This window comes from Solanum dulcamara, chromosome 3 (assembly GCF_947179165.1).
Source record: "Solanum dulcamara chromosome 3, daSolDulc1.2, whole genome shotgun sequence".
Classification (NCBI taxonomy): Eukaryota; Viridiplantae; Streptophyta; class Magnoliopsida; order Solanales; family Solanaceae; genus Solanum; species Solanum dulcamara.
This window is the reverse complement of record NC_077239.1, coordinates 67,556,480-67,570,389: the sequence shown is the minus strand read 5'-3', so window position 1 is coordinate 67,570,389 and position 13,910 is coordinate 67,556,480. Positions and strand designations below refer to the sequence as shown.

At 38.1% G+C, this 13,910-nt stretch overlaps 1 protein-coding gene across 1 annotated transcript; it reads left to right on the top strand.

Annotated features, from left to right (window-relative positions):
- The first annotated feature begins 9,505 nt into the window (after positions 1-9,505).
- On the top strand, positions 9,506-10,356 carry LOC129881703 (uncharacterized). Its single transcript, XM_055955821.1, has one exon. It carries the CDS (start codon positions 9,664-9,666, stop codon positions 10,240-10,242), a length of 579 nt encoding a protein of 192 aa, XP_055811796.1. The 5' UTR covers positions 9,506-9,663; the 3' UTR covers positions 10,243-10,356.
- The last annotated feature ends 3,554 nt before the right edge of the window (positions 10,357-13,910 follow it).

Here is a 13,910-nt window from a genome sequence, read left to right as displayed (position 1 = left end):
GGACAAGAAAAAGTATGAGTTTATGGACCATGAGAAAGGAGGATTATCAGTGGCTGCTTATGAGGCCAAATTTCATGCATTGTCCAAAGCTACAGAAGAGAAGAGGATTATGTTGTTCATGAAGGGGTTGAACCCCGAGTTTCAAGTACTTTCTATTCATATGACTTCGTCCGGTAAGAGCTTTAATGAGGTCATATATTTTATTAAGAAAGTTGAAGGTGTGAGGAAGGATATGCAAGCCAAGGCTTTGGCTAAAACGCCCAAGAGTGAATGTAACTTACATGAGTCTTATTTTAGAGGGTCAAGCAGGCCGATGATTGCTGCCCGACTAGTTCAGTCAGCACTTTCCTATTCCACTGGCAGTTTTTCAAGTACTGCGCAACAGCATCAGTCCCATGAGGGTCAGGGAGTATCATTTCCAGGTAGTTACCCATCTCTTAATAGCAATTGTTTTAACTGTGGAGATCTGAGTCATATACGGAGGGAGTGCCCTCACCCCTTTGGGACAGTTTCAGCACCCCAGCAGGTCCGAGCAGTGGTCCTAGTAGCTGGAGGGAACAATAGCTAAAGAAGTTCAAAAAGCAGGTGAGGAGAAAGTATGAGAGGTCGTGGGGGCCAGGGCAGTAGTAGTGCAGGTCAGGGAGCAGTCCAGCCAGGTAGAAAGGTGTCATGTCAGGATGACCAGTCTTAGTTTTATGCATTCCCAGGCAAGACCGAGGCAGATGCATCTGGTGCAGTTATTACAGGTATTATACTTGTCTGTGATCAGATGGCTAAAGTTTTATTTGATCCGAATTCCACTTATTCCTATGTATTTGTAAAATATGCCTTGGGTTTTGATATATTGTGTGATATATTGGATACTCCTATTCATATTTCTACCACTGTTGGAGAGTCAGTCATAGTCACCCATGTGTATCATTCTTGTTCTATTATGTTTATGGAATAGTAGACTTGGGTTGACTTAGTGATCTTAGATATGACAGATTTTGATGTGATCTTTGGCATGAATTGGTTGTTCCCCTACTTTATTGTACTTAATTGCAATGCAAAGACAGTGGCTCTAGAGATTTCGGGAAGGGAAAGGTTAGAGTGGAAACGGGTGTACAAGCCTAAGCCAGTTAATGTTATATCATTTCTCTAGGCTAGAAAAAAAGTAGGGCAGGGTTGTTTGGCCTATTTGGCCCATATCCAAAATGTGGAGGTAGAGCCTCTTACTATTGAGTCTACTCCAGTAGTGTGTGAATTTTTGGAATTTTTCCCTTCATACTTTCCCGGTATGCCTTCTGACCGAGATATAGACTTCTGTATTGATTTAGAGCTGGGTACTCGTCCAATTTTCATTCCTTCCTACCATGTGGATCCGGCAGAGTTGAGAGAGCTTAAGGCTCAAATTTAGGAGCTTTTTGATAAGGGGTTCAGTCATCCTGGTGCTTCCCCTTGAAATGCTTCGGTGTTGTATGTCAAGAAATAAGATGTTAGTATGAGTATGTGCATTGAATACTGACAGTTGAATAAGGTCACCATAAAAAATAAATACCTTTTGCCTTGTATTAGTGACCTTTTTGACCAGTTACAAGGTGCTTCAGTCTTCTCAAAGATTGATCTTAGGTATGGGTATCATCAGTTGAAAATTAGACCTAAGGATATGCACAAAACAGCTTTTAGGACCAGGTATGGGCACTATGAATTTTTAGTAATGTCCTTTGGGTTGACCAATGCACCTGCTGCCTTAATGAGTTTGATGAATGGGATGTTCTAATCATTTCTGGATTTATTCATGATAGTGTTTATAGATGATATATTAGTGTATTCAAAGAGTGAACAGAAACATGTAGATCATCTTCAAATTATGTTGGGAGTTTTGGGAAGACAAAAGTTATATGTGAAATTATCTAAGTGTGAATTTTAGCTGTCTTCAATTGCCTTTTTAGGCCATGTTGTTTCAAAAGAATGAGTAATGGTGGACCCACAAAAGATTGAGGTAGTTAAGAATTGGGAAAGGCCTAGTTTTGTGACAGAGGTTAGAAGTTTTTTAGGGCTGTCCAGTTACTATCGCCGGTTCATGAAAAACTTTGCTTCTATTGCTAGTCATTTAACCCGGTTGACTAAAAAAAAGTACCATTCAAGTAGACTGACAAGTATGAAGAGATCTTCCAAAAGCTCAAAACTCTCCTGACCACAACACTAATTTTGACCCTATCAGTCGAAGGTAAAGATTTTATTATTTATTGTGATGCTTCATATTCCAGTTTGAGTGCTATGTTGATGCAGGATAAGAATATTATAGCATATACTTTGAGACAATTGAAGGTGCATGAGAGGAACTACCCAAATCATAAATTGGAGTTGGCAGTGGTAGTGTTTGCACTAAAAATATGAAGACATTATTTATACGGTGTTAAGTGTGAGATTTTTACTAATCACCGCAACGTACAACACGTGTTCACCTGGAAAGACTTGAATTTGAGACAAAGAAGGTGGATGGAGTTGCTTAAGAACTATAATATCACTATCCAATACCATCCAAGCAAGGCTAATGCGGTAGCAGATGCATTAAGTCGGAAGGCAGTGAGCATGGGCAGTTTAGCTTATTTAGGGGGCCTTAAGTGGCCCTTGGCTAGAGAAATTCAGGCCTTGGAGGCCAGATTCATGAGGCTAGGCATCTTAGAGAATGATGGGATAATGGCCGGAGTTGATCTAAGGCCCACTTTCATAGAAGAGATCAAGACCATGCAGTTTGAAGATTTATACTTAAATAAAATTAGAGGAAAGGTGTTGATGTGCAAGGCTCCATACTCAAACTAGATGCAAGTGGGGTTCTTCCGTTTAGGGGAAGTATTTGTGTTCCCCAGGTAGATTAACAAATTCAAAAGATCCTATTTGAATCTCATGGTTCACGGTACTCTATTCACCCTAGAGTGACTAAGATGTATCAAGACTTGAAACGTCTAAATTGGTGTCCGAGTATGAAGAAAGACATAGCTGAATATGTATCCAAGTGTTAGAACTGCCAACAGATGAAGTATGAGCACCAAAGACCTGCAGGTTTGTTGCAAAGAATGCCCATTCCTGAATGGAAGTGGGAGAGAATAGCCATTAATTTCGTGGTGGGGACTTCCTAAGACTTTGGGAAACCATGACTCTATTTGGGTGGTGGTTGACAGGTTAAAAAAGTTAGCACTCTTCATTCCGGTTAGAGTGGATTACAATATACAATAGTTGGTCAAAATTTATGTGAAGGAGATAGTAAGGCTGCATGAGGTGCCTCTTTTTATAATTTCAAACCGTGGTACGTAGTTCACTTCCAAATTTTGGGTAAGTTGCATGAAGAGTTGGGTACTCATCTCACTTTCAACACAACTTTTCATCCACAGACAGACGAGCAGTCAGAAAGGACTATCCAAGTGCTGAAAGATATGTTGAGGGCATGTGTGATAGACTTTGGGGAACATTGGGACAAGTTCTTACCCTAGTGTGAGTTCTCCTACAATAATAGCTACCACGCTAGTATTGATATGTCACCATTCGAAACCTTGTATGGGAGGGAATGCAGGTCTCCCATAGGGTGGTTTAAAGCTGGGGAAGTGGAGTCATTGGGGGTTGACTTAGTGACGGATGCTCAAGATAAGGTAAAAAGCATCCAAGCTAAGCTTCTAGTGGCTCAGAGTTGTCAGAAAGAGTATGCTGATTGTAAGGTAAAGGATATGACATTCGAGGCTGGTGAGAAAGCACTTCTAAAAGTATCACCCATTAAAGGGGTAATGAGGTTTGGCAAGAAGGAAAACTCAGCCCTCGCTATATTGATCCTTTTGAAATTCTTAATTGTGTAGGGCTAGTGGAATACATGTTGGCCTTACCACCTAGCTTGTCTAGGGTACACTCGGTGTTCCAGGTGTCTATGTTTAAAAAGTACCATGGGATGGGGACTACACCATTAAATAGGACTCAGTATTAATAGACAAGGAGCTTCAATATGAGAAAGATCTAGTTGCAATTCTTAATCGTGACGTTCAAAAATTGAGGACTAAGGAGATCAATATGGTTAAAGTATAATGGAAACATCATTCGGTAGAGGAATCTACTTGGGAGACTGAGAAAGACATACGAGACAAGTATCATCAACTGTTAGATGAAACAGGTACTTCTCTATCTTTACTTTAGCCCTGTTTTCCTTAGTTCGTCACTTAGAGATGGGTGATGGATAAATTGATATCTATTGTAATGATATGTTCCCGTCGTTAGGGATAGGCCAATAGGGAAGGATTTCGGGCTAGAAAACTCGGGTAGTAACTTCAAAAAATTTGAGCCTAGATTATACTTGGACGAATTCTGAGTCAGGTGAAGTCTAATCTATAATTTTATTGGACAGGCTGATAGCCAAGAAGATGCGGAGCATTTACGGCTTTGCGGAATCATATTTGGATAAGTAAAACTCTCAAAATCAAATTTGGCATGAAGGGTATAATTTTAATGCATATTTGGAAAGGGTGTATTGAGAAATAGTGGCTTGGAGCACAAACTCCGAGCTCACTATTTCCGTATATCCCATCAGAGCGGGGCAGTCATGACTTAAGTCATGAAAAAGAGCAGAAACGGTCTCTTCTGCAACAATTAGTTTTTAAAATCCCAAGAGGCGACCTAGGGTAATTTTTATTTATTTTCCACGGATTTTCACGCTTAAGGTAAGGTATTTACTCCCTATATTCATACTTTGATTCCTAGAAACTAGAATTATGGGTGATAATCATTGGGGGAGGGTTTGAACTGAATATCTATGGTGGAAAATAGCCCTAGGGTAAGGTTAGGATCATGGGTTTGGCCTAAGGAGTGAAATTATGTTATATTTCCTGATAGTTAGGCCATTATAATGATCCTTGATATCTATTTAATGTTTTCTAGACTAAGAATGAGAAGAACGAATCTGAAAATGGAAGGCTCTCGCATTGTAAGGTTGTAAAAGCTTGAATTTGAGGTAGGTAATGGTCTAGTTTGCCGTATGATTTTCATATACTTATTTAATTGCTTCATGATATGCATGTGTGTATATAAATAGAAAAATATGCTAGATTATGTGTGAAATGATCAATTGCTAGCCTGTTATTATGATGAACTTGTTTTGGGTAGTATAAATGTTGTAAACATTGAATGTTATTGTGATTGTGATATCTTGGGATCGGGTGTCGTAACATAAATATTGTAAACATTGAATGTTCTTATGATTGTGATATCTTGGGATCGAGTGTCATGTTCCGACACATAATTTAGATCGGGTGTCACATTCTGACATGTATTTGAATTGGGTGTCATACTCTGACACATACTTGGATCGAGTGTCACGTTCCAACACAAAGTTGATTGTTTGTAGGTCCCTTGAGAGGATCCTTGTGTGAAATTATAACATGTGGACGAGATTAAGTTGTGATATTGAGATGTTGTTGACTTATTCTGTATATGTATATGCTTATTGTGTTGAATTTACTTGTCTATGATCCATCTACTGGCTAACCGCGTGATCCTACCAGTACACCATTATTTTTGTGCAATAATATACTCTTGCTCTGCCTTTTTATTGAGTATAGGGCATATTCAGCCGACTACGAAAAGACCTCAGTTAGAAGATTAAGCTTGTTCGAGTTCAAGGATGAGCTGTTGGTTTCAAGATGCCATGGACTCTCCATGTTCTAGTCCCTTTTCTAGGACTAAGACTTTAGACACTGTTTTATTATTATGTTTTCTTGTGGGAGTGTTTCCCTTTTCTTTTCAGACATTGTTAGAATTTTAGTACGGACGACTTTCAGTTTCCTAGGGTATTTCCGCACTTCTTGATATTTGATCTTTTTTTTTTGCTGAGTTTATTGTGACTCATTCATTATTCTAGTTTATATCCTGCTTCTGCATATCTAAACTTGTGTACATGATTCAATTTTTATTGTTGGGCTGTTAGAATGCTTCTTCCACCGAAGAGTTAGAGTGGGTGTCAGTCACAATGGGTTGGGGTTGTGACACAAATGCCAAGGACTCTAACCAAGGCTGAAGATAGCGATGTACTCTAACCAAAGTTGCAAGTAGCCAAGGAATCTCACCAGGGATGAAGATATCGAGGCATAGACTTTAATCGCACCTGCTGAAGTGAATCAAAGACTTAAACCACGAATAAAGGCAACTCGGCTAGATTTAGAATCAACAGCGAAATGAGCTTCAAGGGGAGAACCCCAAACCAAGTGCCATCAATAAATTACTCCAAGACCGAACCATATCCAACTTGAATTGAAGAGCAGCTTTCGAAACAAAAACCAAGTACATCGAAATCGACGAAATGAGGAAATTATGGACATAAGGTTCCAAGAGCTGGGTTACTACCTAGATAAGGCTCAGACTATCAAACTCAAGTTTGCTATATCAGTCTACAGGCAGCTAAGCCATCTGAAACAACGTCAGAGAGATTCTAAGGCCTAACGACTCCAAAATACGTAAGTCTATGACAATCACTAGTCTAGCCTAGACTAAGGCCAAACACGCTCCAATAATAATTACAAGGCACATACAAGTCACACCACAAGGCACATACAAGTCACACCACAAGGCATGGATGATCAACTAAAGCAACTAACATGATACCGATGCCCGAAATACCCAAAAAATGCTTAACACGTTGATTTTACGAGTTAAACGTGATCAACTACCAACTAACCCTCCAAATTCACACAAATCAACATATATTTACATATTCATGTTCAGTCTAAGGAGATGGAAGTTGTAGCTTACTTTAGGCCGATCGTGCGTGCCCAAATTCAAGTCTTTGGAGCTTTTCTCTTTCATACGACCTCGTAATGCTGACACGCTATAAAAAATAAAATTACAACGTTATTATAGTCGCTTAAACACTAAGATTACTAAAAATAGAAATGAATCAATTTTGTAGTCTAAAATGGGAAAATGGGATTCGTGCCAGAAATTCTGAAATTACCTCTGTGAAAAGGTCTAATTCAACTTCCCGAACTTGTTTTCCAAAATGGAACACAATTCGGGGCTTGAAACAACGGAATACACCTCATACAAGAAAAACACTTCCTAAGTTAAAGAATAGGGCCATGAAAATAGTTAAAGCACAAATTTACCTCGAAATAAGGGTCCTAACACTCCCCGATTAGTTACCCATGTATCCACAAACTTTACGAACGCCCAGAATTTTGAATCACCAAATTTTGACTTGAAACAAGTGAGAAATCAGCTTTTGAAGTTTCATATCGCTGTTGATCGCTTCTAGTCTTTTAATAAGAGAAAAGATGAACTTGCCCTTTGCGATTGCGGAGCCCTAGGCTCGCGATCCTGGGCCACTAGAAAAATGCCCTTCACGGTCGCTAATGGAGGCTCGCAAATGCGAAAGACTGGGGGATCAGGCTACGCGAAAGCAGCCAAGGTGGCTCGCAAAGGCCGACATGGCCTACACCAGCTGAGTTGCATCAGCTGGTTTGACCAAGTTTCAAATCCTTCAATGGGGTGTTCGAGATTCGTTCGAAACCCCGTGTGTGCAAAAAAACTATGCTAAACCACCAAATTTGATGTTTTGAACTCGACATGCAATCAAAATTTCCATTCGAGGTCATCTCAATAAAAAGTGGGTCCCACATCCAACTATCATTTTTAGCCATTTCTACAAGAGACCTCGGGATTAGACCAAAAGCCTCGAATAGTGTACGAAAGATATTTCTAGAAAAAACTCGATATTTTGGAGCTATTCGCCCTGACAGAATATCCATTCGAGTGCATTTTTCAAGAATATTGACCAAAGTCAAACTTATGCCAAAACTCAAAGGCTAAAACACCTAATGGTTCAAACTCGCACTGAAGGCATCAGAACATGAGTCGACTATGCCACTAGCCTAAAATGACCATTTCGGGGCTGATGGAACCGTCAAAATTCCATTTTGAGATCATTTACCTATCATTTTGTTCGTAGTCAACTATTCATGTTCTAAAAGCTCCAAAACATAGAAATAGGAATAAATCCCAAATGAATGACCAGACAACCAAGCGATCAGTGCCAGCAAGCAAGTCATAAATGACTTGGGGTCGCTATAGGAACACTCTAAATGGTAAAAAAAAATGCATGCATTCACACATAAATGACCTGGGGGGCCATTACAACGGCTCACAGGTGGTCGAACCCAGATTGTTCCAGCCCTACAAGCTAGCGGACTTACCCGGCCAGGCTAAAAAAACTCTATTCTTAAATGGACTCCAAAAATCATAGTCCAACCCTATTAAATCACAAATTAGGCCAGACTGCCCCAATGAATAATTATGTCCTACTAGTAGATTCTTTAATACCTTGTTTGGATGGTTGCTACCCGTGGTATTGTATTGCACTATTAGTTTAAATACAATATTTGTTTCGATTGTTACTTAAATTCTATTGTATCGTATATTTTAAATGCATTATTAGGCAATGACGAAAAGACCCATTTTATGTAACAACTGATTTAGTGTGATCACATCGTTACCTTAATATTTTCTTCTAATTTTATCTTTATTTATTATTTAATAATTATATTTCATTTTTACCCTACCTTTTCATAGTATATAGCCTGTATCTTATTTTTTTTGTAAGTTAATCATTCAAATCATGGATGTGTGATATTATGTAATAACAAAGAACGATACAATCTATCCAAATATTGTATTCATTAAAATTATACAGTATGATACAGTACAACACAATACAATACATTATGAAATAATATATAACCACCATCCAAACAAAGCGCAAGTATCTTATGCCCGCTGACATTGATTCAACTTGATCTCTTAGCAACCAAGAATCTTGCTAGTTGCTACCCGGATAAAGGCAAAGCACAAAAAGATAGATTATAGATGGTGTAGGGAAGAGAGGAATAAAAAGTATACATATAGAAGGTATAGAAACGGATGAATCTAGGAAAGTTGGAAAGTTGGAAAATTGAAATGAAATACGAATCCCCTATATCCACACACGGTTTGAATCATTACCGAATTCCTCTCACTCAGCACTTTGTCACAAGTCCAAATTAAAACTCCCAACTTTTGGGGCAATAATTTAGACTTAACAATAGCAATTTCAAAGTGATCTATCACACTATTATATTTTCTATATAAGTAAAAGATCATGCGTACGATAAAAAATTGTTGAATACATAAAAGGAATATTTATTTTTGAAATTTCCCAAGTGAAAATTTATGCCTCTGCCACAGTCTACTAGACTAATATATGTGCACATGTGAGATAGCCATAGTGACTAGGCACCCGTTTCCACAAAAATATATTGAGTGCAGTGAGTATATGGCTGATTTTATATTCTAGATCCGACTCTAATCTTACCCGCAAAGAAAAGAATAAGAAGATGGCTTTACAGCGTGGAGCATCAAACTGGAATATGTAGTAAAACTATTATATAGTAGAAAAATAAAACAAAATGAACATGTAAGTTGGAGCAAGTCTGCGGAAAAGTAACGCATTCCTGAAACTACCTACTTTTCGTCCTCATCATCCGAAATCAAACTATAGCGTAAAATTTAAGCCAGTGAATATATATTATTGCACCAATTAACTATTACTACTACTACTACTATTTATATATCTCATCCTTTGTTATATTTCTCCCCTTCCTCATAACTGAATTTATGTGCTTTTCAAATTCAAACACCATGTCTTGCTTGAACTTGCGTAGAGTACTCCTACCAACTCGAAAAATGTGGAAGTTCTTTTCCACCAAATTACAAATCAATTTCCACAAAGTACTCAATAGATCCAAAGTCATTAAGAAATCCAAGAATCCAAATCCTTTATTCATCAAGAAACTAGCCCCCTCCTGTGTCTTTCGAGTTCAGTTCAAAACTAAGCGTTCAAACAACAAGTTCAAACACAAGTCAAAATCTAGATCTACTCTTAAATACCACAAGAAATCAGCACCGGTATATATTGATCAGCTTTTCATCGACAATATATCCGTAGAGAAGGATAACTTTGCCCAAACTAATATGATCACAACAAACAATAAACAAGTTTGTATAATGGAAACAGAGCAAGATGAGATAATCCATGAAGGGGAAAGCAGTAGTAGTATCACAAATGATGAGATGTGGGAATCATTGACATTGGCATCTCCACAGTTGCATTGCATTAATGAAAGAGCAGAGGAATTTATAACTAAATTCCGTGCAGACATGCTGCGTCAAGAGAATATGTTGATTCATCGTTAGTAGTATGGAATTTCTCTCTTTTGTAATTTTTGTCAGCATTGAATAAGATTTGTTCCCTATTAATTAATCTAGTTTATTTTTATATATACTAGCAAATGGTTGGATTGTATTGAATTTGGATGGATTGAGCCAAAATGAATTGGATTACATTCCATCGTTATAAAATATGGTAAATATAGATTTGGTCAAATATGATTTGAATAAAAACCATTTAACCCACTTTAATCTCCTAAAGCCAAAAAAATATTAAATCAAAGCAAAATTGCTGCTCTAAACCCTACAAACCTCATCCACCCCTAAATTATTATTTTTTAAACAATTAATTTTTCATACAATAACAAAATTTAATTTTTCTTCTACCCCGTAATCCCCACCCCTACCCCTCAACCATTCACCCATCCACCAATCAAATTTTTCGCCCACTCCCCTATTTTCATCGCCCCAATATTTTTTTAAAAAAAATTAAAAAAATTGCCCACCCCAACCCCCTCCCGCCCACTCCCCAATCTGACCCCCTACCACCCCTACCACCACTACCACATTTTAAAAAAAAATAAATTAATTTCAATAAAAATAATAAAATTTTCAACCCTCTCTCCACCCTACCCCTATTAGATCCCCTACCCCACCCCGCCATAAAAAAATATTTTTTGTGCTAACCACCCAATCACCCAGACTCCCTACCCCCACCCCCACGCCCACCCCGAATTTTTTAAAAAATGATTCAAATTTTTTCAAAAAGAATGTTTTTTTGCCCCCCCCCCACCCCCTACCCAAACCCTCCCCCTCTCCCCCACCCCCCACCCCCCCAAATTTACTTTTTGAAAAATTTCAAGACGACAATTCTTTTGTTTGATACTCGGAAAAGTTTTTTAGGCACTCAAAAATCTTAAAAGAACAAATAAAGAAATTGACTCTTAATAAATTTGGGTTGGGTCTGTCATGATCTATATTTTAGCCCCAATTCATTCAACCCATGATACTTTTGAACAAGTCAATAGCCCACCCATTTTGACATGTTCAGTTCCAATTTGCCCATTTGACATTCCTAAACTCAACAATAATCAAGAGCAAACAAAGAAATTATATGGGCTAATTGCTTCCTTTTGTGATCATCAAACGAAGCAAGAGATAAATTTACTGAAATATTTGTGTTGGAAATTTTGGGGAGGTGGAGCCGCTTTTGATCTATGATAATCTCTTGAAAGCAAGTCGAGGAAAAATATTTTTTGAGTAGTTCATGAACAAAACAATACGTACATCCTTCATTAAACATGAAGTAAGAAAGTTAGTCACATAGTAGCTGGATGCAACTCGCACGCTATCCATCAACAGAAAAGGAGGATTAAGATAATACCCGCTAATACAAAATTGGCAACTCTAATTCCCATGTTTAAAGTGCTTGCAATTTGGTCCAGATACCTAGAGGATAATTAGGTGAAGAATCGAGGATCGTACCCAACTCTCCTCAATTTCAGGCTTCTTATATCGCAACAAGACTGATCACATGACATGAAGCCGATTATCGAGTTCGACTTTGATCCACGCAATTCACAATGCACACAACCAAACAATAAAAGAATTTCAACCATTAAATGCGATAACAGAATTTTGATACAAAAAGCCAATGCAATAGTACTCTATGCGTATGTCGCATGCACAAAGCTGAAATGACACACAAACGCAGAAACAAGGCAAATATCTATACAGGAACCAGAGTAAAGACTTCAAACAAACAAGGCAAAGGGAAAAAATGGGCATATCTAAAAATAAATTCATCTATCTTCGAGAGGACCAAATACAGACGTTAACATCAACCCTTTGCCTGTATTACAACCACAAACTAGTGAAATACAACATAATTACACGAACATAGATACTTCCCAATTCTTGGGTATCTTCTTGTACATATGTTCTTAAATGTGGATGGTGAGGATGAGTATGTCGTGCAGTTGTATACAACTTTAGGGTACTAAATCATAGAAGAAATCGATCTCAAGCAACCCCAACACAGAGACTCTTCCTCGCAATTCAACTTTCAACTAAGAAACTATCGTACACAATTTCACCTGAGACTGGCACATGGTCCCAACTGATGTTTCCCCTAAGAGGTCAACAATTTGGCCACACCTAAAGCTTGTTGGGGGAGGAAGCACCACAACTAAAGTTTGTTATGATGAAAATAAATTGGACACGAGAATTTTACGTGGAAACCCCTCTAAATGATAGAAGGGAAAAACCACGGGGTAGAAGGATCTCACTATTTAATATGGAGTACACAACTCTCAAATACAAGGAGAAAACAATAATTAACACTTTTCTCTTGTAAAAGGAACAACTACTAAAGAGGACACTCAAGACTACAATATTTATCTTGGTGTATAACTCTCTTTGTATTCTTACTCTCTCTTTCTGGGATGGGATAAATGAGGGCAAGAGGTCTTCTATCTATAGGAAACTAGAAATGCGTAAAATCCGCGTATTGAACCTCCCTTTTTGACTACGCGTTCAAAACGCGTTTTGTTCATTTTTTGACTACGCGTTCAAAACGCGTTTTGTTCCTTTTTTGACTACGCGTTCAAAACGCGTTTTGTTCCTTTTTTGACTACGCGTTCAAAACGCGTTTTGTTTCTTTTTTGACTACGCGTTCAAAACGCGTTTTGACTATCTTGCAAAACTTAGTGAAGAGAGTCTTTCATTGGATCATCTTGGTAAATCCACTTCATCCTATATGCCTCCATTTCTTCAGGTGTAACCTGTACAGGCAAAGGTCGTTAGGAAGACCACGAAGAAGAAGACAACCACCAGCAGAAGGATAAAATGGAAAACATAGATGTACCTCATCATTATACTTGACATTATATTTCCTCTTTCGTTCATCCTTCTCTTCTCGTCTCTTCTCCTCTTCCTGTTCAAACAGCAAAATAAATTTGATCAGAACATCAAAAAATCAGAACCTATAGAGACGACTAACAATACACATAGCTTTCAAAAGATGGAGCCAGTCAGGTTATCACATCTTCCTAACCCCAACCTCTGGCAGTCCCCTGAAAACATATCTCCCCGCCTCCTCCGAGGCCCGAGCATCTCTCTCCTTTTTCTTTTGGTGGTAGTGGGGGAATTTTTAAACCATTAGCCCTTAAAACTCCACCCTCGCCAACTATACCCTCCTAAAAATAAATTACTTGAAGCAGGAAATACACTAAACCAAATTCATGAGCATGAAGTGCAAAAATGGAGGTAGCACCATGCATGGGTTATAAGAGTACCTTCTTTAGAGATTCAGTGAGCCTTCTCTGGTCTAGTATCAGATCTTTTGGTACTTCAGTCCCCCAAGTAGCTAGCCTCTTCTCCTCAACGGGCACATGTGTATCTGGATCAAATATTGAGAAAAAGAAAAAAGATTTTATCAAATACTGAAGAAGACAGACAGTTGCCTAAAATTTACTTTGACTTGGTCTTCATTGATCCTCTCAGCAGCTTTGATGGCCAACTCTTACATTAAATAAGAGGAAGTTTAAGCTGATTGATAATTCAAGCAGAAACCAAGGAATTATCCACTAAAAACTCAAATCTAAGGTGTTCACTTTAGAGTAGTCTCAAAACATAGATGTTACTTTTGTAAACCACAAAAACCCTAGAGGTTATGCTGACCACTTCAACAGAAA